Source organism: Cervus elaphus, chromosome 33, assembly GCF_910594005.1.
Source record: "Cervus elaphus chromosome 33, mCerEla1.1, whole genome shotgun sequence".
In the NCBI taxonomy this organism is placed as follows: Eukaryota; Metazoa; Chordata; class Mammalia; order Artiodactyla; family Cervidae; genus Cervus; species Cervus elaphus.
The window spans coordinates 62,840,907-62,865,399 of NC_057847.1; the positions used below are offsets into that span (position 1 = coordinate 62,840,907).

Here is a 24,493-nt window from a genome sequence, read left to right on the forward strand (position 1 = left end):
TTGATGTACCTTCGTAGTTAAGATTTAAAATCAGGAAGTCTGAGAACTCTGTTCTTTTTCCAGACTGCTCTGGGTGCCTTGAATTTCCATATACATTTTAGAATCCAATTCCTGCAAAAACTTTGGCAAAAAAACCAACTGGGATTTTGATAGGGATTGTGTTGAATGTGTAAATCAGCTTGGGAGTAATTGCCACCTTAACAATATAAAGTCTTCTGATCTATGAAAACAAAATATCTTTCCATGTATTTAGTTAGGTCTTCTTTAACTATTTCAATGTTTTCTAGTTCTCAGTGTATAAGTTTTACACTTCTGTTAAATATATTCTTAGGTATTTGATTTGTTTTGGGAAATAGTTCTTAAAGTAATTTTTCTGGGCTTCCCTGGTGGTCTAATGGTTAAGAATCTGCCTGCCAATGCAGGGAACATGGGTTTGATTCCTGGTCCAGGAAGCCCCCACATGCCTTGGGGCACCTAAGCCCAAGTGCTACAACTACTGAAGCCTGTGCTCTGGAGCCCCTACTCTGCCACAAGAAGCCACTGCAATGAGAAGCCCACTCACCACAACCAGAGAGTAGCCTCTGCTCACTACAACTAGAGAAAGCCCATGTGCAGCAATTAAGATCCATCACAGCCATAAATAAATAACTGAATCAACAAACATTTTTAATTTTTCTGATTACAAAAGTAATGCTTGTTAATTTTCTAATATGGAAAATACAGAAAAGTACAGAGAAAAAAGTATTAATAGTAATCCCACTGGCAGTATGTACTAGAAATCTGAATTTCTGTCTTTGCAACACACTTTTATTTGGGGAACTGCCTTATCCCTCCAATATGTCACTCATTCTGGTATGATTATCAGTAATATTTCTCGTATCTCCTTCACCACAGGAGTGGGCACGTTTACTACCCCAATCAGCAAGCCCACACAAGTGACAAAGTGATTGGTACTGAGATGGCCATGTGACCCAAGCAGGGCCAGTCAGAATTCTCCGTGAATGGGACTTCACTTCTTTGCTCTCTAGGATCAGAAGCTCAAGATCAAGAAGGTGCCAGGAGGCCCTGGGCTCTCCTGACAATATCTAAAGAGTTTCTCTGAGAATAAAGCTAAAACAGAAACCAGGAGATTAAAGAGAGACAGAAAAGGTCTAATGATACCTTTTAGGTTCCTGGGTCTAGTGACGCCTAACCAAATCTACACCGTAACTCCCAGGTGCAGAGCCAGGGGATCCCCTCTTCTGCTTAATCCTATTTGACTTGATATTCTGACAAGTGAAGAACTCCAGTATTCATGTCACTGTTATTCAATCTCTAAGTCATGTCCAACTCTTTGCAACCCCATTGATTGCAGCACACCAGGCTTCCCTGTCCTTCACCGTCTCCCAGAGTTTGCTCAGACTCATGTCCATTGAGTTGGTGATGCTATCCAACCATCTCATATCCTCTGCGAGATCATCACTATAATCATTTTGATGAACATGCTTTCTGTCTTTTGAAAGAGATTTCGGCTTTCTTTAAAACGTCATGTATTTAGTACTGCAAGGTTGTACATTCACATTCAATGACAAATACCACTGGCAGCTGCCAACTGATTAGTATATTCTTCTGGAACTGTTTATTAAGCCACAGAATAAATCAGTGTTAAAGAGAAGCCCGTAACTGCTTTTCTCCTCAGCTGCCACACACATACATACACTTTGGCAAGAAATAAAGTACCTTCTCTCTTTTGTGGAAGTGTCTCTCCTGACTTCCATCTCTGCCTGTTTGGCCAGCAGGGCAGCAGCTTTAGCAGCTTCTACCTCTTCCTTCGTCTTTGCAAACCGAGCAGCTCTCTCTGCACGGTCCTTGAAAACAGTTGTTAGATATTAATAATCTTTCACTGCCAGAAAGATCTAGTTACACATTTCCAACATATGGAACACAGATATGCATGAATTCCTTAAGACCATACATGAACTTCATCACTCTGGATCTGGCATTTTTTAGTTTTATCAACTGTCAGGGACCACAGCTACTGTTAAACAAACAAGGACTTGATTTTGGTCACTATCTCTCAAGCCTGGAACAAGGTCAGTAGTAGATAATAAATATTTACTGAACGAATACATGAACAAACAATATTAAGAAAAGAGGTTTTCTTATGTATTGCAACTGTTTAATTCTAAAACCAACTGATGCAAAACCATCCTAAGCTTCATGTGCCTAAATCCTTTGAATGTCCTAAAAAAGAATGCTTATGACTAGAGGAGACTATGAGGGAGCAAATTCTTGGCTTCTTTCTGGGGAATCTTGAAAACTGTCTTTGACTACTGATAAAATTCATAACATAACACGGAGAAAAATTACTTCAAAAGATTATCTCAGTTTTAATCTTAACTGTATTTTAATTAAAGAGACAATTTCTAATAAAGGAAAACTGAGAATCAGTACTCTCTGAGTCACTAGAATCTACTATTTTTGTGCACCCTGTCTGGTAGTAAACCAAAACCACTGCGCCTGGACAAACAATTTCACCAGTGTTCTAGAGCCAAGCATTAAAAAGAAACAGTACTCACCAGAGCAATCTGCTGTTTTATACGCTCTCGAGCTGCCCTATCTTCTGCCTTTTCTCTATTTCTTTCCTCTAACATTCTTTTTGTTAATTCTTCTTCTTGCTTTCTTTTATAATCCAACATTTCTTTTCCAGTTTTCCTCCTCTCAATTTCCTTCTTAATCTCTCTCTGAATTAAAGAAAAAGTAAGTTTTATGAACCAGAAACAAGTTAATAATCCTCTGTCAATACCATTTTGTACCCAGGCAAAGTTGGTTGTAGGGTACAGCTAAAGGAACAGAACCACTTCACAAAATGCAGGGGTCTAATAGAATGTATTAACAGCATGGGTTAATGGTCAAATCCTATCAATTTATAAGTCTTTGCCAGTGGTTTTGTAAAGACTATCATGTGGTCAATGTAATTTGGGAAAAAAGAGAAAAAAAGAAACAGAATTACAGGTTGTCCCTCCAAGGACAACAAAGTAGTCATTTATTTGGCCTGAAGACATAACCTTCGTATATTAGAAGCCCAAAGAGATGATGAAGTTTAGGTGCGCAGAGTAAGAAAAGTGAATGGTGAACTAGAATACACCACCACCAGAAGAAATAGTCAGCAAAATGTCTACCCACTTCTTTTTCACAAAAAGGAACTAAAACTTTGATCTGCATCAAACCAATTTTAATTCAAGTCCCTTTATTCTTAGTGTAAAAGATTCATTGCAGAGGGAGAAAGGATGGTCTAATTTATTCCTAGCAATTCCCAAAAATCACAAAAAAGTGTACACTGTGACTTTATGACAGGAGACTGGTAATGCCCCTCACTGTGCAGCAATGCTGAACTACAGGACCAGGAAGTCATCCCATGCACCAAGCTAAACAAGAAATCAAACGTTCCCTCATGGAAAGGAAGAGGAAAAAATGCAGGCACATCAATTTACCTGTTCTTCCTCTTTCCTTTTCTCTTCTCTCCTTTCTTCAAGTTTTTTGGTTAGTCTGTATTTTGAAAGTATTTAAAAAATACATTAACTGAGAAAGTTTAAAGAAATGCATTAACTGAGATACACTATATTGAAATAAATTACATTTAGAAGATTTCTTTAGCTAAAAACTGGGGAAATATGGAGACAAACAAAAAAAGCTCCTAAAGGCTAAGCAACAACTTCTCTACCAGGCCCCTGGCCCTGAAAAAAGCCCATGAGAGTCAGGGGGAGCCATAAGCAGCCCCCCTCCAGCTCTAGGGGCCCATATCCTACTTACCACTCACTCCTTTTCCTCACCTGATTTCTCGGACACTGATCTTTTTTGACTATACCATATGGCTTTTGGGGTCTTAGTTCCCCAATCAGGGATCAAACCTGAGGCCTTGGCAGAAAAGGCACAGAGTCCAACCCACTGGCCCACCAGGGAGTTCATCAGATATTGATTTTTAAATGTCTTAAGATAATAATAATATATATATAAATCAATGACTTAAAAATGCTTTACCTCTTACACAGAACAGGACTATAGCACAGAATTGATAAAAGCTAAAAGCTGAAGGCTAACATTTATAAAGACCAGTAATACCAAAATTGATTTTGAACTATGAGAAATTCATCAATTAAAAACTAATGATTCTGAAAGCAGACAGTGGTAATGGTTCCACAACTTTGTGAATATATAAAAACCCACCCAATCTGCATACATTTTGCATTTTATGGTATGTGAATCTTATCTCAATTTTTTAAAACTAATGGCACTTTTTCTCAGAGGGGTTTGGGTTGCACAGGCATATGCATTTGTTAAAACTCAGCTGAAGAACTCAGCTAGAAATCTAAGGGATGTTCATAGATGATGGTTTAGAACCCCAAAGAGATGATGAGGTTTAGGTGCACATGGTGAGAAAAATGAATGGTGCACTAGAATGCAGCAACACCAGAGGAAAAATTCAGCAAATGTCCACAGGTTTCTTCTTCTTCATTAAAAGGATGTCAGAAGGACTTAAGAACCAACATGAAGGGGTTCTGCTATAAATCTGGAGTATTCTGTGCACTAAAAAAAGTTACGAGAGAAATTAACTGAAACACATTAGAGGGGAAGAAAAGGACCCATGAAACATCTTACTGCTGAGGGAAATTATAAACTTGTATAACCACTTTGGGCACTGTTCAGCCAGCATCTACAACCCAGAAATTCCCACTCCTGAAAACATACCCGAAAGATACGTTCACCGAGACATGTAATAAAAGAATGTTCACAGCAATCCTATTCATAACCAACTCAAACTGAAAATAATTCAAACATCCATCATCAGTAGAATAGCTAAATAAATCATGGTATAATCAATACACAGTCACTACAGCTATACAGTAATGAGCAACAATTTGAAGTGCTTGTATGATTTAATTATCTGATCATGCTCAAATTTTTGAAAAGTCAAGCAGCTAATAGTTATTTCCCAATGAAAACTGTTTATTAAGATCTTTTCAACATTTTATCTAATTTCAACATTAGAATTCCTTTTGAAAAGTTTTTAAAAAATTGGGTGTATGTATCTTCTAAGAGCACTTTGAAGATTTTCCTCCAGTTAAAGAATCTCAAACAACTCTAGAACCACTCTGTCCTGATAAGCTAACTATAAAAGTAATAATGTTCAATGAAGAAAATTTGGCAACCTGAGAACAAAACAAAGAAACCTCTAATTCCAGTTTCACAGATACCAGTATAAACATTTTGTGCATGTCTTCAAATATCTTCTGGGGCTCATTATCCTACATAACACATATACACCAGGATGTGTACATATCGTTATTTTTTTAATTAAAAATGGCTTATTATATTCTATTTGCAGAACCATACAGGCAGACACTAGTAGACATCCCTTTATGTAAGAATGGAAACTATTTGGGGGAATTCCCTGGGAGTCCACTGGTTAGTACTCTTAGCTCTCACTGCCAAGAGCCTGAGTTCAATCCCTAGCAGGGGAAAACTAAGATCCCACAACTCATTTGGTGTAGCCAAAAAAAAAAAAAACAAAACCCAAACCAGAATGGAAACTATTAAATAACAGAAGCTCCCCTTTCCCACAGCAATTAAACAGCACTTGATCCCACCTCACAATAAAGGGCTACCTGCCATGTTTCTTCACATTCCCTCCAATTCTCGAAATCCTTTCCGGAATTTTCATTCTCTCTTCACTCTAGGATCCCAGGGTGATGCAAGTAAGGGTGCATGCTGAGGGATGTGGTGTTAGCAAAGTAGAATGAAACAGAAAAGGAAGAGCCTCTAAAGCTCTCGTTCCCTACTGCTCTTCTTCCAGACACACACCATTTCTCTCCACCGTGAGAGGTCTATCCTGCTGTGCACCACTAGATCCTGGCCCTGCCACACTCATAAAGAACAATCAGAATCGAGGGAGGTTCTGCTAAAATGAAACTCATTTATACTGAACCATGCATGAACTAACCCAAAAACCCAATGACAGCAATCATTATGAATCTCGGTTCCCCATAATATCTATGTGAACAAGAAAATATCAAGTCTAAGTAGTTTTTCTTAACTTCCATATAACACTGAGTGATTTTTAAGTCAAGATTTTAAAATATTCCTGCTTATCCATTCACCATTAACTCAAGTACCTTTTAAGAATCATACTATAAGATTATGATTTGATAACTATTGTAACATTAGAAAGTACTAAACTAGAAGCCACAAAAAGGCAGAAATTTGATTATCAGACTAAGAGCACGTGATACTTAATAGACAGCCACATGGGTGTGCATAGTCATAAAATTGGCTGCCCATCTGGAACTTATCCTGTGACACAGAGAGATAAAAGCAGAAGTGACAGATGGAAACACATATACCAAAATACTAGTGGAAGAGGGACTGTTAAAATTATCAGACCTAAAGCTGACCAATGACTTCAGAGATATACACAAGTTCTTACTTCTAGAATATAATTTCTATGGATACAAATAAGTTGGTCAGGAAGTAAAAAATTTCAACCTAGAATTTTAAAATTTTTTATAATTTTAGCCCAAATTCAAATTAATGAAGTAACTGAAAACCACAGTCTATTAATAACAAAACACTGTGTCTAAAAACAAGAGCAAACCTTTCCACTCGGACGGTGAGGTCTTCAGTAGGTCTCTGATTTGAACATCCACTAGGCTCTTGAGACACAGTGGTCTGGCTTGAACTTTCTCCTCCTTAAATAATAAAAGAAAAACAAAAGAATGCCAATTTTTAAAAAGATATATATCTTTGGGGTTACAACATCTGTTAACAATCTTGTTTCTTAAACATATTTTCCCTAGGGATGGAGTAGGAGATAAGAAATGAACTATTACCAACTCTGCAAGTTTGAACCTGGAATAACAGTATATAAGTGAGAAATAAGGCAGTTACTCAGCTGAAAGCCACCAAAATAAAACATGCAGAAATATTAATCTGGCAGGAGGGGATATAACAAAAACAGAATAAGCATGCCCTAGCCAGGGGCAGGCTCTCCTTTAAAGCAGCAGGGTCCAGGATCTTTGGTACACATTAGGGCAGCCACTAGTCAGTCATGTGTGGCTACTAAGCACTTGTAATGAACTAGTGCAGGTGAGAGACTTTTTCAACTATACTTAATTTTAATTAAAAATGCCAAATGTGGCTATGGTTATGGTATTCAAGAGTTCTAGGGAATTTCCTGGTGGTTCAGTGGTTAGGACTCTGCAGTCTCACTGCAGGGGGAACAGGTTAGATTCTTCGTTCCACAAGCCTCATGGGGGGGGCGGGAAAAGGCACGAAGCTCTAGAGGCCAAGTATGATACTGGGTATTACTAAACTTATGATGACGCATGGGATCTGCTTCTGCAGACCACAATGATTCCTTAGAGAAGCTTTTCATACCTACACTAATATTATTTTTTTTTTAACTAATATTCTTTAAAGGATTTCCTGAAGGACAGAATTTTGTCCTGGCCTGCAGTAGAGGATAGCTATGGTCTGATACTCCCTTTCAAAACCTCTGCTATTTCCTTCCTTATCACTCACTATCAACTTAATTATTCCTCATATGTTTGATCTTTGAAACAGTATGGACTGCAGAGCAACAAAGTCTGGGTTAAATCTTGTTCTGTCACTTCAGTAAGTTATTCAATCTCACTATACCTTATCTACAAAATGGAGGTATTAACTGCATAGACTTGTTAGGAGAAATACATGTTACAGAAGCACAACACTGAAATTTGTGCTAGGACTAGCATGAAGTGGTTCAATTATTGCAGCAGTAACAGAAATATTAGAATTACTAAGTAGAATCAATGGTATGCATGTACTCCTACCCCAACATTCAGAGTATCACCTACATAACTTGAAATCAGCTACAGAAGGATTATTTACACTTTGGAAATTAGTAAACGCTACAAATGAGGGCTTTTCTCCCCTGCTACAAAAAACTTTTGTTAAATATTTACTAGCATATTATGAATGCAACCCTTGAGTAAGAAGTGGTAACCTCTAGCAGCCAGTGTGTATTCAATAGGAAATTAATGCTTTCTTTAGTAAGTAAAATGAATGTCAAGATCACTTATATCTTGATATTAGAAAAAAATATTTAAGAAAACTTCTGAAAATAACCTGTGGACAAGCTGAAAAAAAGCGTTGGGTATAACAATTAGTGAGGTGGATCTGTGACTCATAAACAAAGAAAAATGGACAGCAATCAGCTAAAACAACTGATAAAAATCCAAACACAGTAAAATTACTAGAGGAGGTTCTATCTTTAGGTTTAAAGACAACTGGATTATCACGCATAACTTATCTCCTGATAAGAATGCACAGCAACACCCGTAGTCTTGACAAAAAAGAATAAAGAATAAACTTGACTTCAACAACTAAAACAAGCCTGTAGTGTTACTTCCAATTTAGAGGAATTTTTACAAATTATCACAGGGATGTACCAAATCCAGACTGTGGGAAACTACAAAAAGAAACCACTGATGACAGTGGGAATCTATGAAAACCACCGACTAATAATGATATATTGGACTCCACCTCAAACTGAAAATTTTAGTGTAAATATAAATATTGCCTAGATAATTAATGATAAAAAAGAATCAATGTTAAACTTTCCAGGATTCATAAGAGATAATCACATTCTATTTACACTTTCTAAAATGCTTTTTAAGATACTTTCTTTTTTTTTTGCCACGCTACTCAGCTTATGGGATTTCAGTTCCCTGCGCCCTTGGCAGTGAGAACATGGGGTAGGTCCTAACCACTGGACCATCAGGGAAGTCCCAATATCAACATTTTTAAAGATGAAATGATATAATGCCTACGTGTATCCTAATAATAAGAGGCAAGAAGACATGGAAAGGAAGCACAGATGAAACAATATTGGCCATGAGTTAAAAATAGTTGGAAGATGGGCAATGGGTTCATGATATTTCTTATACTATTTTCTCTACTTCTGTATGTTTAAAATTTTCCATAATGAAGCTAAAAAAAAAAAAAACCTACAAAGAACTAAGATTAGACCTGCTACTCACCTCAGATAAGAGAGTGTAACAGCGTGGGCCTAACCAAGTTATTTACCTACCTACTACCTACCTACCTACTAAAACAAAGACAAGAATGCTCTTTGTGGGAATATAACAGAATCCAGAGTGTTATGTGTAACTCTTTAAGTAGTACTAAAGTTAATGGGGAATTATAGAGTATCAAATATGGGGAAGAATTTTGCTAAAACCTAAGGGCTTCAACAACAGAACAAGATTCCTAGCAAGGAAATGAGCTTCCTCTCATTAAATATATCCAAATACAAGCTTGATGATTATCTATCCAGGAGCTGGAGCAGGATCGTCTTTTAAGATACTAATCTAGTTTCTTGGACTTCCCTGTTGGTCCAGTGGTTAAGAACCCACATGTCAATGCAGGAGACACAGGTTCGATCCGTGCTCCGGGAAGATTCCACCTGCCTTGGAGCAACTAGGAACTGTGCACCCGTGCTCTAGAGCCCATGCACTGCAACTGCTGAGTCCACATGCCCTGGAGCCCGCGCTCTGCAGAGAGAGAAGCCACTGCAGTAAGAAGCCTGTGCACCACAACCAGACAGAAGCCCCGACTCCCCACAACTAGAGAAAGCCTGTGAGTGGCAATGAAGACCCAATGCAGCCAAAAATAAACAGAATAAAAAAATAATATTCTGGCTTTGTATCTAACCGTACATTGCCTGATACAAAGCTCTATTATACAAAACAACTCTGATTGTACTTGATCCTTAAAATACTGTATAGAATTTCTCTCTGCCTTTTCTATCAACCCCTCTGCAGTCACAACTCATTGCTACAAGCTCTATTTTACAATTAACTTTTAATTCTAATTTTAAAAGTGCAATACAATTCTCTTAAATATGTACAATACTCTATAGGCTAACGAAAATAATTCCAAATACATCAGTTTCATTTGGACCTTTCAAAATCCTCTGGCTGAGAAGAGATTTACAAAACTGATGAGAGTCATAATGACAGTCCCTGAACCATATAGCACAGTAGCAGAAGTTACTACTATCAGCTGTTCTGGACTGTTACCTATTTGGGTTTGAAAGACACAGTCACTGACTTTATCTTCTTCCGCCACTAAATGACAAACATGTGTATCTAAAACTGTCTGTAAATTTTAAATTAAGTGAATGTGAAGGGGAAAAATACAGTATTTTTATTTTTAAAAACATTAATCCACAGTCTTCAAAGTGAAGTAGGATGTTTAGTGTACCTAAAAGGGTACACTAAAAATTACCTGTTGCAGAATCTGACTTTGTATCAGAAGAGGATGGCGTCTCACAGAGCTCTACATTTCTGGACTGACAGTTTTCAGAAGTATTGTTATGTTCAAATGAGGCAGATGGAGTAGAGACTGAACCTTCTGATTGGCTGCCATTGGCCAATGATGCTTCACCTTTTAATGAATGCATCTAGGGAAAAAAAAACAGATTTTAATTACAGATAAGAATCCAAATTTACCATGGTATATGAGACCAAAAATGAGGAAGTCAATCTGTACTCCACAGAAGTGAGAAGTACTGAACCTTCCTAGTAAATCAATGTAAAATGTATAGTCCTAAACATGACATAATCACATTATGGAATTCAACAGCTAGGTGACAAGAGCATTAAAAGATTTTTAAAGCACACTGTTGATTTTTCTTAAAATGTGAATTCAAGGAAAAAGGTTACAAGTTGTATTAGCCATATGCCCAAAGTGGATGGAAGTGAGAAATTGAGTAAGATCCGTAAAACAAGTCAAGCAATATACTGTTAAGGACCTTAATGTGAGAGCAATACTCTCTTGCAACAAAGTAATAGTGACTACATTGTGTGGTTGGGTGACGGAGGAAAAGGGAAGGGAGAATAAGAAGTCACTCATGTATAGGCACCTCTAACTTCATAAAGTGGTTTTGAAAATCAGTCCAGAAAGACAGTACTTACTATCTTTTAAGTTTAATAGCATGGCTAGTTCCTGAATATTTAGAGTGACTCCAAAAATATTCCAATGTCAAGTTCTTGACAGATCATTTTCCAGTGTTTATACAAAGAACCAATTCTGTTCCTTCTCACCTGCCGGACTTTGTGGATTCTGGTAACAAGTTCATCTGCAGAAATACTTCCTGCTATTACTTCCAAAGGAATTCCACTGTCTCCAATAAAAAAACTGGATGGAACACACACTACAGGATCTGCACAGTGCTATCAAGTCTAACAACTCATGAGAAACAAGGGAATAATTTTATTAAACACTACTGATTAAAAAAAGCAAAATAATCTTTGTGAATCTCACAATAAGCTAACCTGTTTACAAAGTAATTTCAACTAGTTTATCACTATTCCTGCAGTACATGTGATACATGAATTATGATTTATTTCTATCACATATATTTAAGTGGAAAACACTCATTACGTTCCCCTCTATCATGACTTTTATATCTATTATATTTCTTGCCAGCTACTTTTATTAAATAACATTCCAACTGCATCACATTGCTTTCCAGCTATAGTAATCACAATTTTAAAAAACTCCTGAAGGGGACTTCCTTGGCAATCCAGTGGTTAAGACTCTGTACTCCCACTCCAGAGGGCATGGATTCCATCCCTGGGATCCCTGGTTGTGGGATACCACATGCTGCACCTCACAGTCAAAAAAAAAAAAAAACAACCCACAACAAACTCCCTATGACCCCATATGATACAGTGCACTGTCTTAAAGGACACTTAGTAATAAACAAGAATGCATCAGTTCCTAAATAAAAACTAATAATTTCTAATTGTCATGCATCAACCAAAAGAAAGGTGAATCCTCAAGCAATATTCATATATATACGACTGATTCTTCATGGAAAGGATACAGATCTGTGAAAATTGTAGGCAGGCTTCACTGTAAAACAAAATCAAACAAAAAATCACTAGATGAATGTAAATATTTCCCAAATACTGAGTTGTTTTTATAAAAATGTACTGTATCAATTACAAGTATTTTCCTGAAACTACAAGTTCCTTTCATAGCTATCAACTGAAAGGGGAAAAATGTATTCCTTATCTCACAGACCATTTTCGGTTTACAATTTTCAAATTAGAGAGACACGTGCTCTTGCAAACCACAAACTAGTGGTCAGATGTGGTACCTAAAGATGACCTTAGTATCTGCCATGTTGCTTCCTCAGAAGCATGTGTTTCTGAATACAATATTGTAGCTTGTAATAAGAAGATATCAATACCTATGAATTACTTGTGCAAGTGATAATGCAATACTTTGTAATATGAAAGGACTCAAAACAACCTAAATATCCACCAGTTAAAAACTGATGAATCATGCAATTATAAAGAGGAAAAAAAAAGTATGTCAAACTACTATCATTTTTATAAAAAACAGGGAGAGGAAAACAATGGTATTCTCCTGATTTGGTTTACTCCAAAGAGAACTGAGTGGTTAGGGACAGGGATGGGAGAGACTTTATAACATGAATAAAAGACACTGATAAATATAGGTAATTCCAAGAACCAAATTCATGCCTCAAAGAACCAGAAATTTGCTTTGTCTTTTTCCAAATCTGAGACATGATTATAATAAAAACATCTGAAAATGTAAAAGAAAGCTATAAGGAAAAATATTATCGAGAATCCTACTTTCTCAGCTATAACCACTGTAAACTTTTGATACATTTTCTCACAATCTATTTTCATTGCAAGATACCTCCATAAATAAAAATATACTAACATGTTCCTAGAATGTTAGCTTTATTATCTAATAAATTAAATTTACCTTTCATAATTTAAAAGACATACTAGAGCCCATCCGCTGTCCATAATGAAACCACCATCAACCAACACTATACACAAGTACTCCTGCATCTGCTAATAGAAATTTGTTTTTAAAAATGCTAGATATATTAGTCTGTACATAAATCACAACAATTCTGAAATTCTCATTTCTCCCACATTCCCAACAAAACCCTACATCCCTCCTGCCATTACTGACTCTAAAAGGTGCTTCTGGAAAAGAATGGACAATATCAATGATATTATAGACTATTTAAAAGAAAAAAAAAGATGATTATAGCTCAATAAATGTATAGTTCAGTAACTACTGTGAAGCAGACTGTACTATGATTTGCTTCATGTTTTATTAATGAAAAAAAAACTTTTAATAAAAAGTTTACAAACTTACAGGTAAATTTCTATTTTAATGTTGACAGTAATTTTCATTTTGATATTATCAATACCAAAAGAACAGAAATACCACTTTAAAATTGCTAGTATTTCCAGGCATTCATCATTGATGGCTGTGGCTAACATCATAAAGACAAACAACAGAGCATTATGTACCCTGTCGTAGAAGAATGGAAGACACACCACCATCTAAGTAGTCTGAAGTGGGAAAAAAAAACCTGAATCCAACTGTCAATTTACAGAAAATGGAGGACAGAGCGACAAACTAAATGACACTGACAGGACTCCAATGAACAAAACCTATACTGCAGGAAACTATGCAACAAAACACCTGGATTCTCAAAAAACAGACTGCAAAGAAAAAGACAAAGAGGGAGATCCAGAGAAGCAGCCTCCAGAGTAAGACAGACCTGACAGAGATCAACACATCACAATGTGTAGATCTTTATGGATCCTGAACCAAACAAACTGTAATAAATTAAATTAATAATAAAACCTGACTGATTTAACAACTGAAAATGTAAACACTTGGTAGATGTTTGATATTAAGAAATTAAGATTAATTTTTGAAGTATTATGTTAAAAAAATCAAGAATTCTTATCTTTCAGAGACATACCAAAATACTGATAGATGAAATGATATGATGACTGAGATTTATTTCAAAATTATATGGGATGAGTTGAAATGGATGGGGTTAAAATGGGTGGGGGAAAAGATGAAACAAGACTAACAAGAGGTGATAGCTGTCAAAGTAGTTGACAAGGTGGGGGGGGGGGCAGTGTTCATTACACTACTCAAACACTTTTGTGTATGCTTGAAATTTTCCATCACACACACACAAATTTAATGGGGGAAGAGGGATATATTCACAAATGAAACAGATTTGTGGTTATCAGGTATTATGATGTGCCTATAAATGCTCTTATTTTTACTGAATTAAATGACTCCATTTTCAAAAACACGATCCAAAAGAGTGGTTATAACCTTTCAGAGATATTTAATATATTGTTTACAATTACTTCCAAGTTTTTAGAATCTGAGGATCACAGTTCCTTTGCATTACTGGTGTATGTCCCAAGAATTTATCGGTTTTTCAATAAGATATAAGGAGAAATTTGAAAAATGGCAATCAGACTATAAGCCCTCAACATGCCTTAGACAAAAATCAACATTCTTATAGTCCAAAAGTATAAATCATAAATCACAACCAGAGACAATGGTTAAAATTTTTTTTTAAATTGCAAGAGTAAAACATAAGCAAACCTTTTGGTATCGATTTTAATAGCAACAAAACTGTTTGAAGATGCTTCCGTCACTTTCTCATCTTCCCAACTTGCAGCCATTTGTGTAGACTGCTCATCATCACCTGTAAAACATTTCAAGCATTCTTATAGCATAAGGCCAGTATCTGCTGATTCTTTTCCCTGTAAATCTGGAACTTCAAATAAAATATAAACCCACAAATACTATTTTTGACCAAATTTGAAAACTGACTTTTTCCATAAATGAAGTGACTGTTAACATTAATAAAAAGTAATGAAAAAGAAAATATTGGTATTTAGGTTATACAAAGTGTTTCTAAATGAAGACATCCAAATTATGATGCAAATATTATCACAATAATTAGAAGTCATGGGCAGAAATGTGTCTATTTTGCCTTTTGTACCATTGATTTTAGAAAACAAAGGTACAATATTTTTCCTTTACGTAATATCTTTCTGTTGAGTTTAATGTCCTCCACACACACACCACTTACTCTCCAGAATCCCTCCAAGGTAGACAGAAGCCAGGTGATTCTGTTTGCAGTTTTGCACCTGCCTTTTGTTAAGAGGTATGCCAGTTATAAAAGGTATGCTGATCCAAAACTAATCTATGGTGATAGAATTGAGCATGCATGCATGCTACCTTGGTGGAGGTACTACTGATTGGGAAAGAGGATGAAGGAGCCTCCAGGATCTTGGAAATGTTTTATATATATATTTATATATTTTATTAACAATGTTGTGTTAGTTTCAGGTGTACAACAAAGTTTTTCAACTATATATATACCTGTATCTATTCTTTTTCAAATTCTTTTCCCATTTAGGTTATTACTGAAAACTGAGCCGAGTTCCCTGTGCTATACAGTAGGTTCTTATTGGTTATCTATTTTAAATACAGTACTGTGTATACATGTCAATCCCAATCTATCCCTACTCACCCTTCTCCCCCGGTTACCATAAATTCATTTTCTGTTTATTTCTATTTTGTAATTAAATTCATTTGTATCATTTTTTTTAGATTCTGCATAAGCGATGTCATATGATAGGAAACGTTTATCTCTTACACAAGTGTATCATCTGTAAAAATTCATCCAGCTGTTCACTGAATATATTTTACTTAATATACTGTATGCAATACTCAGTGATAAAATATTTTAAAAATTACACCCATCAAGAGATTATTTCCATTTTAGACCTGTAACATCTAGATTTTGGCATAACCATTTATTGATGGGCAAAGGAAACTTACCAGAGTTAAGTCACTGAAAAATATTTCGAAGGTTAGCAGAGCTATGTTTTTGATCACACTTTTTCGCTTTACAAAAATGAGATCTTTCTATACCTACTCTTTTGTAAGTTGTTTTCTTCCCATGTGCGTTCCCCTTCCTCAATTTAATCTACCCTTGGTCTTCTCCATCTCAGTTATCTGGTATTGATAACACCATCCTTTCAGTTCTCAGACCAAAAAGTTTAGTTATTTTTGCCTTCAGCTGATGCTGTCTCCAAAATATATCTGGAGTATGACTTTGTCATAACACTCTCACTGCTACCACCCTGACTTAAGTTATCAAATTCTCACATAATGATTACAGTAGCCTCCTACTGGTCTCCCTGCTCTGTCTACTCTTAACGCAGCATCTTCCTTTTAAAAAGTCAGAGCAGGGAATTCCCTCGTGGTCCAGTAGTTAGGACTTAGCACTTTCATTACAGGGGCACAGGTTTGAGCCCTGGTTGGGAACTAAGATCCCACAAGCCACAAATCACAGCAAAAATAAAATTACACACTCCAGATATTTCCAAAGCTTCTTCACTTCCCACTTTCTTTTCTGTAATACTTATAACCTTCTAATAGACTATTTGTTTTACTTATTATCATGTTTACTGTTTGTTGTCTGTCTCCTTCCACTAGATCTCATGCTCCATGAGGGCAAGAATTGTTTTCCTTCTTATTTACTGATATAATTCAAACACCTACAACAGAATCTAATATATAGTAAATACTTGGGAGTAGAGCAGGCTCTCAAAAAGTATTTTGTAGAATGAATAACTAAATTTCTGGTATAGGATCTTGGCATGCCTACAAAACCTGACTAATGCTACACGGTTGAAAACATCTTTTGTGAAATGAGATTCAGGAATATTCAGTAATAAGGGGCTTGAGAAATATGGCCATGGAAAAGTAGACAGGGATAGAATGCATGCACAGACCAAGACTAAAAGAATGCCCATTAGCAGACGCCTAGATGTCGAAGCAGCAGACAGGAAAACTATCATTTGCCATGAGATCATTCTGAGCATATCTTCAGACACTATGGGGGTGACGAGAGATGCAAAATTCCAAGTAAATGACAAGATTATCAACCTAGAAAATAGCTACAGAGGAACATCCTTAATACACTTAGAGAAGGCTGTGAGGTGTAAGGGGTTATTTTTATTCATTCTTTCTTTCATACATTCACTATTTTACTTCACATTTATACTCTGCTAGGCACTGTGCTAACTAAATATAAAACAAATGAGATACTATATGCCCTCAGTGGAGCTTAAAATCTAAAAAAAATACTTGTTTGGTAAACTATAATTATGGTAAGAAACGCTTTGAAAAAAAAACAGACCCCTTTAAAATTGGTCAGGGAAGCCCTCTCTGAGGTGATATTTAAGGTAAGACCTAAAGGATGGAAGAGGTAAACCATGCCACAAGCCAGAAAAGTTCACCAAGCAGGAGGAGTTTCTGTGGAGGAAAGGGCTGTACGGTTAGGAGTGTTGCGAACACTAGGTACCAGGGAACAAGATGAGACTGAAGAGTTGAGTCCAAAGATGACTCCCATGCGTGGGTTTATCCAACTGGATGTGAGGTGGCGCCATTTACTTAGCAGTAGAACCAGGGGGTGGGGGACAGATTCAAGCAGTAATACTTTCAGGCTTGAGAGTCCTGTGAGGCATCCAAATGGGGATGTCAAGTAGGCAGCTGGAAGGATGACCTGCCACTCCTGAGGCTGATGTTCTTCACTCCCTCACCTAGGTTGTACGATGCATATTCTCAAGGGCTCCATCTCCACTAGCAATGTGTGCTCATGATTCAGCAGAGGGCAGCAATAGCTGCCTGACCAACAGAGATGTTAAGACTGAATGGAATTACATAATGAGAGTTAACCTTAGCTCTACTGGGTGAGATTTTTAATTGCCAACTTTGGAATCTTTACTTTCTTATTTTAAATCAAATTATGAACTATGCTGTGGAGTTAGATGGGCCAAAGATTTCAGGAGAAAACATTACATTCTTGGCGGTATCAGCAGTATCCAAAAGTAAAGCCACTTAAAAAGAGCAGTACACACTCAGAAGCAGCTGCAGACTCTATAACCAGGAATTTCAACAGAGAAAAACTCAACTGGTCTAAACCTAAATGGCTTTTTAGTCTATTTTAACCAAACCAAACCAAACCAAACCAAACGGGGGAGGGGGGGGGGGCGGCATTACATAGTGTTGGTCAAGGAGATTTTAGCCAAATAGAACCATTAGTCGATGACCAGTGTTTAGTTGTCTAGTCAGTGACAAGACACCTCTGCTTCAGAATGCTTGTCAAATTATTGTACATTCCCAAGAAAAGAATCAAAACCTGTTTCAGTTTTATTTCTTGCAATTTACACACCTATAATACTTTGAAAATACTTGTTTGACTTAACTAGCAACCTCTCCAGTCTCTTAACATTAATCCCACATATTTAATTCATCCATGAAAATTTCACTATAATATAAACAATCTGCCTAAAATGTTTCCCACTTGAGTGGCTATATGAACCAAAGTATACATTTATGACCACTCCTTCCAACTAAAATGCTATCCTTTTAATTTTCCAGTGAGCCGGCACATTACTGTCAAGGTCTCAGATCGAAGAAAAATCATCAGTTCTGACTGTACTCTTCAAAGTCAAGAATAAAGGTCTAGGGACTTTGCTGGTGGTCCAGGGGCTAAGACTCCACGCTCCCAATCCAGTGGGCCCAGGTTCGATCCCTGGTCAGGGAACTAGATCCCACATGCTGCAACTAAAGAACCTGCATGCCACAACTAAATAAATACATTAAAAAAAGAATAAAGGTCTAAGAAAGCTGTAAGTGTTGCAATTTCATGACTCCACTGTCTACACACTCTATCTAGTCTTGGAGACTAACTTCCTAAAACTCTAGGAAAACTAACAGTACTTGAATGGGTCAAGCGATGTGGAAGCGACTTCTTCCACAGACTGCTAATAGTCCTCCTGCAAACATTCAACAGTCACTGATATTCTAAAAACATATGTTACATGATACATGCTCATCAGAAAAACTTGAAAAATTGAAGAAGGTATATATTATATATAGACGCAAAGCCCCAAAGACCGATAACTTTTATTTTTCTATTGTAATAATTAGCGCTACTGTTTCGAAAAGGGTTTCTGAATGTTTGTTAATTAAACCTAGCATTTCTTTCAAATTAACAGGTTAGTCCAAGAGTGCCTTCAAGGAACCTTTGGACACTGATCAAGTGTGCTTTCTGTTTAAAAACATGACTACTGGGGACTTCCCCGGCAGGCCGTGGTGAAAAGTTCCTCCTGTCCTCTTCTAAGGCAGGAGGTGAGAGCTCCACCCCTGGGCACAAACAGAGAGGTTGTAACAAACTCTATAAAGACTTCATAGATTTCCTGATTTCTACACCAATTTCAGTAACTACTTAAGGTCTGTTGTATAACTACCTAAGGTCTGTCTGTACAATGGTTGTTTTTTTCTCTGGAGAAACAAAAAAAGACAGTTTTTTGGAAGCTGATAAAAAAAAAAAATCTGTCAAGAAAAGATACATATTCTTTTTGTGACACCGGTGTACATCACTTAGCCCCTGTGGACCTAAGTTTCCTCATCGATAAAATGGGCATGATAAATAAACCCTGTTCTACCAACGTGCGGGATCAATTGAGCGTATATGTGAAAAACACAACTTAAAATGGTGTTACAACTATTACTGCACTCTTAATGAGCATATTCAGTATCATCAGTTTTCCTTTCCCTTTTCTTAGGATTTCATTTATCTATGGCAGTAGCTCTCTAGTTGCAGTGCATAAGCCTCTCATTGGGTGACTTCTCTAAGTGACCAGCGCGGGCTCTAGGCCGGCGGGCGGCGGGCGGCGGGGAGCGGGGCGCTTCAGTAGCTGCGGGGTGTATGCTCAGTACTTGTGGCCCATGGGCTTAATTGCTCCGTGGCACGTGGGATCTTCCACTATCAAGGACTGAACCTGCGTCTCCTGCACTGGCAGGCAGATTTTCTACCACTGAGCCACCTGGGAAGCCCAAACTTTCCTTTTTAATCCACTTATTTTCTTACAGGTTTACAGCAGTTACTTATTATGTGAAATATAACTCTAAAAAAACAGCATAAAAGAATCTGAACTACTCCAGCTCTTCTAATAAACAGCAACTGTTTAATTTAAAACAATTTAAAATTTCAAATTTAATGTGAAACTCCTATTTCAGCAACTTGCTCTTCACTACAGTGCATAAAGCTATAGAGTTATTACCGAGCCTTCCAAGCCATAAGTTAATAATGAACAAACCGTTATTAAACACAAATAGTTGAAATAATGCACCTCAAATTAACGGTAGTCGCAAATACTAATTCGGTTCAGGTAATGAGGATCAGCAAAACTTCACAGAGGCACAAGTTTACTGTAAATCTAGAAGACTGCAATAATAAAATACGGAGCAAAATAACCCAGAGCAACACAGAATAGATGAGTTAGTACACATTCTAAAACTGTATCTGTGTTACTAGAAAGACAATAAAAAGAATCAATGCTTGTGTGTCTACTTCTAAACAAACGGTTAAAAAACAATCCACTTGCATCAAATCATTTCATATTAGATTCTCCACTCCTATGGCATTAAAAAAAATCCAATTTATATAGACCTCAAAAGTTTACGTTTCAGGAACACACGAAAGCCAGTAACAGTGAACATCAGGTGGTTTCTCTTTGTTGATTACCGATGACACAGCTTTCTTCCTGAAAGTCCACAACTAATTACAAGTAAAACTGCCTGTCTTACGGCCCGTCTCTCTCCTCACCTACACACTAACTATACGGGAGTTAAAGTCTCTCCAACTGGAGCACTCCGTCGGGGGCGCCAGGAGGCGACGGTGGGGGTCTGCGGGTGCCAACTCCGCAGGCGGCGCGGAGTCAGGCTCCACAGCGAGCAGGGCGGCCCTAGGGCCTGCTCGACCCGTCCCCTCGCCCCGCACAGGGGAGACGGCGGGGTTCAGCGCGTTTCGGGGGCGAGGCCGGGACAGTGCCTCCAGCAGGGGGGCCGGGAAAAGCCAGCGGTGGGGGTCAGGCCAAGTGTACTCCAAACGGACGGGGAAGCGCTGAGACGCCAGGGACTGGCAGCCGGGCCTCTCGGCGCCCGGAGGAAAGGCTGGGGGCCCCTGGGATTGGAGGTAGGCCGGAGGGGGTGTCCCTGCTACATCTCGGGCCCTCGCCTCCTTCACCTGCCACGAACACCACGAAGACTGCGCCGCTCCTCTTGGCCGACGCGATGGCGGCCGGAATGGCGCCCTGGAACCACAGCATCGCTGCCCTCCGGCCGAGGCGCTCGCTCGGTGTGTTGTCGCCGCGGCCCCGGAGTTGGCCCCGCCCTCTCCGTCGCCTGGCTCCGCGGCCCCGCAGCGCCAGCCGGTCCGCACCCCGCCTCCCGCTCTGCACAGGCGCTCTAGCCCGTCAGCGGCCCACTGGACGCGCACAAGCGCGCAGGCGAGGCGCACCCCGCGACACGTGACGCCACACGTCGGCGTCAGCGCCGCGCCCCCGTGCCTTGTCTCGTTGGCAAGTCGGAGCGTGCGCGTGCCCGCGAGGCCGCCAGGCGCTGCAGTCCCGGAAATGGGAGGAGGCGTAGGGAAGAATGACTAATCGCTAAATCGCGTCGGTGGCGCCTTCCCGGTGCATGACGGGAATTGTAGTCTTGGCTTGGTCCCTTTAATATTGTAGGAAATGTTAATTGTGGTTTGCCGGGTACGGCTAAGGGGGCGACCGTGAGAGCCACTTCATATTCTATAAAGAGTAGAAATGGTGCTACTCATCGGAAGATACCCTTCCTGGCATTTTCGAGACCTTACATAAGGAGGAAATCATCCTCGCCCTGGATGGAACTCTGCCTAGTGCGACGATGTAATTCTCTATTATGATTAATGGCTGTTGTGTAATAGGATGGGTGTCTCTCGGTATGAAACTTAATGGGGTTTGTAGGGATTTACTACATCTATTGAACTTAATTTATCAGCTCGATCTTGAAGAAAAGAAATACAACAGTCACCTTCTGTAATACCATACAGCCCGTGTACCTGAGGGGAGTTTTTGGTTGAACGCAGACCTTGAGTAAGGTCGTTGGTTAGAGATCATTACAAACCTCAAAACACTTAGCTATGCTGTTGCCACAGCTGCTTTCAAAAGTTAAGTCAGGGCTTCCGGTGGAAGCCTCTGGGGAAGGGGTGGCAGGCGCCATGTTGGGCCCCGAAGGTGGCAAGAAGCCCCTGAAGCAGCCCAAGAAGCAAGCCAAGGGAGAAGGAAATGGCAACCCACTTCAGTATGCTTGCCTGGGAAATCCCATGGACAGAAGAATCTGGCGGGCTACAGTCCATGGGGTCACAACAGAGTCGGACATGACTAAGTGACTAAACAACACCAACAATAGAATATAATATTGTACTATAAACATCAAATGCAAAGAAAAATCTTATCTATTCCCACCCCTCCCCCAAAAATAATTATGTGACATGATAGAGGTAACTATCAATACAATAATAATTACATTACACTATATAAATTATGAAGCTAACTTGCGGTAACTCTTAAATTTGTACCATGTCAAAAACATTTAAATAAAAATAAATATACAAAAATTTAAAAAAAAGAAGAAGCAAGCCAAGGAGATGGACAAGGAAGATAAGGCATTCAAGCAGAAGCAGAAGAAGAAGCAGAAGAAACTCGAGGAGCTAAAAGCAAAGGCCTTGAGAAAGGCCCTCTGGCCACCCGTGGAATTAAAAAATCTGGCAAAAAGTAAGCTGTTCGTTGTGCCTGAGGAATGATAACCCTTAGTTCCATTCCTGTTTAAACACCTGGATTCCCTACCATAATATCTGTTCCCACCTATAGCTAGAATGCAGTGTTGTCTCGGAACCTATTGTACATTTAAGAATAAACTTTTGTAAAAAAAAAAAAAAAAAAAGAAGCAGAGAATAGATAATAGCCACCAGGGAAGCCCAGAAAGATGGGAGGGAATATGAAATATATGGCAAATTCTACTGATGGTAGCTCAGACGGTAAAGCGTCTGCCTACAATGCAGGATACCCGGGTTCGATCCCTGGGTCGGGAAGATCCCCTGGAGAAGGAAATGGCAACCCACTCCAGTATTCTTGCCTGGGAAATCCCATGGACTGAGGATCCTGGTAGGCTACAGTCCATGGGATCGCAAAGAGTCGGACATGACTGAGCGACTTCACTTACTTACTTCACTGATAGCCCACCCAACAATCATGCTTCTGCCACACTCCCCACTGTTCTTTGCTGGCAGAGTTTCCCCACTGAGAGGGGAACTGCTAGATACTTGTTTTTTCAGCCTCCCCTTGGAGCCAGTTAGGACCTCATGGGAAGTAGCAGGGGCGGGGGGGTAGTTCTAGGAGAAATTTTCCTTAAAAAAAGAGACCCATGGAAGAAAGTACAACCCTTCTTTGCTAGATATGGTTGTGTGCAAACAATGCCCGGTCTGCTATGGCCAGAGGAATGATGTTGCCGACACTCTTGAGAGTGGTAGAGTGGAATATGGAAAGCACTCAGGTCTGTGATGACTTAAGTCTTATCTTGTGAGAGAATAACTGTCCTCATAGATTAGGCTACTCTGTAAATTGGATACTGTTGCTTGTAATATCCCCGGGATCATCCTAAGCCTCGGTTACCCCTGCATTCTACCAGCGTTGTTAGAGACGTAATTTACTCCCTGATGAACTTCCTGGAAGCAGATCTTCTCTCTGTGAACCCCCACAAGACAGAACCCCAGTTGCTTGAGAGATTCACACAACTTTCTTTACTGCTCTTTCTGACTTCTCTCCAGTCCATCCTACACAGTGCTGTCATAGCCAACTTTCCCCAAAATTATTTTTAGCATTTTTGTTCAGCTTAGAAATCTTTACAGGCTCAGGAATTCCCCGGAGGTCCAGTAGTTAGTTAGAACGTCATGCTTCCACTGCAGGGGGCGCCAGTTTGATCCCTAGGTCAGAGAACTAGGATCCCACAAGCTGTCCAGCATGACAAAACAAAAATGGAAAACAACTTTACTGGCTCTGTAGTACCTCTAAAAATAAAGTACAAATTCTGTAGCTCGACGTTCAAAATCCTCTACAGTTTGGCTCCAACCTTCTTTTTCAACTTTCATTCTTCCATTTCCCCACCTGAGGTCCATGGGCCAACCAGAACATTGTATCCACTGTCCAGGCCATGGTCCTCGCAGTCTCTGTTTTTATTCATTGGTTCCTCTTGCCTGGAATTCTCTTTCTCTCAGTCAACACATATTTGAGTGCTCACATGGGACAGACTGGAGGCCAGGTGCCTGGAATAGAACTATTTGTTGACTGATTGACAGATACTATTTTTGTTCTCAAAAAGCTTAAAGTCTAGCCACTGGAAGAAACATACATATAATGTGTTGATTTGGGCAGAATGTAAGAACAGTGTCTAGGGTATTATCGAGAGGAAGGGAAGAACAGGGATGGTCTTTTGGAGGAAATGGCAACAGCCCTATTTTTCAAATGAACCTGAATTGCTGATGAAAAGCTACAGCTCAGTTTTATGATCACACCCACAAAACCAGAAGTTTATTGGTGTATAGCAGGCAAACTGTGAGTTATATCTTGAGTTATATGAGTTATATCTTGTTTTCCTTCCCAACACCCCACATCATCCTGGACTCCAAGGATTTATGGGCTTC

At 38.8% G+C, this 24,493-nt stretch overlaps 1 protein-coding gene across 1 annotated transcript in view; it reads right to left on the reverse strand.

The window, feature by feature from the left end:
* The window catches only part of UBXN4 (UBX domain protein 4), a 29,925-nt gene extending 8,669 nt beyond the window's left edge, over positions 1 to 21,256 (reverse strand). Inside the window, exons 1-9 of the mRNA XM_043894257.1 lie at positions 21,005 to 21,256; positions 14,494 to 14,596; positions 11,909 to 11,937; positions 11,124 to 11,242; positions 10,306 to 10,480; positions 6,632 to 6,725; positions 3,474 to 3,528; positions 2,559 to 2,723; positions 1,720 to 1,847 (exon numbers count right to left, since the gene is read on the reverse strand). Of these exons, the coding sequence (XP_043750192.1) occupies positions 1,720 to 1,847; positions 2,559 to 2,723; positions 3,474 to 3,528; positions 6,632 to 6,725; positions 10,306 to 10,480; positions 11,124 to 11,242; positions 11,909 to 11,937; positions 14,494 to 14,596; positions 21,005 to 21,086 (950 nt within the window). The 5' untranslated portion in view covers positions 21,087 to 21,256. The remainder of the gene's footprint in view (positions 1 to 1,719; positions 1,848 to 2,558; positions 2,724 to 3,473; positions 3,529 to 6,631; positions 6,726 to 10,305; positions 10,481 to 11,123; positions 11,243 to 11,908; positions 11,938 to 14,493; positions 14,597 to 21,004) is intronic.
* Between the last annotated feature and the right edge of the window lie 3,237 nt (positions 21,257 to 24,493).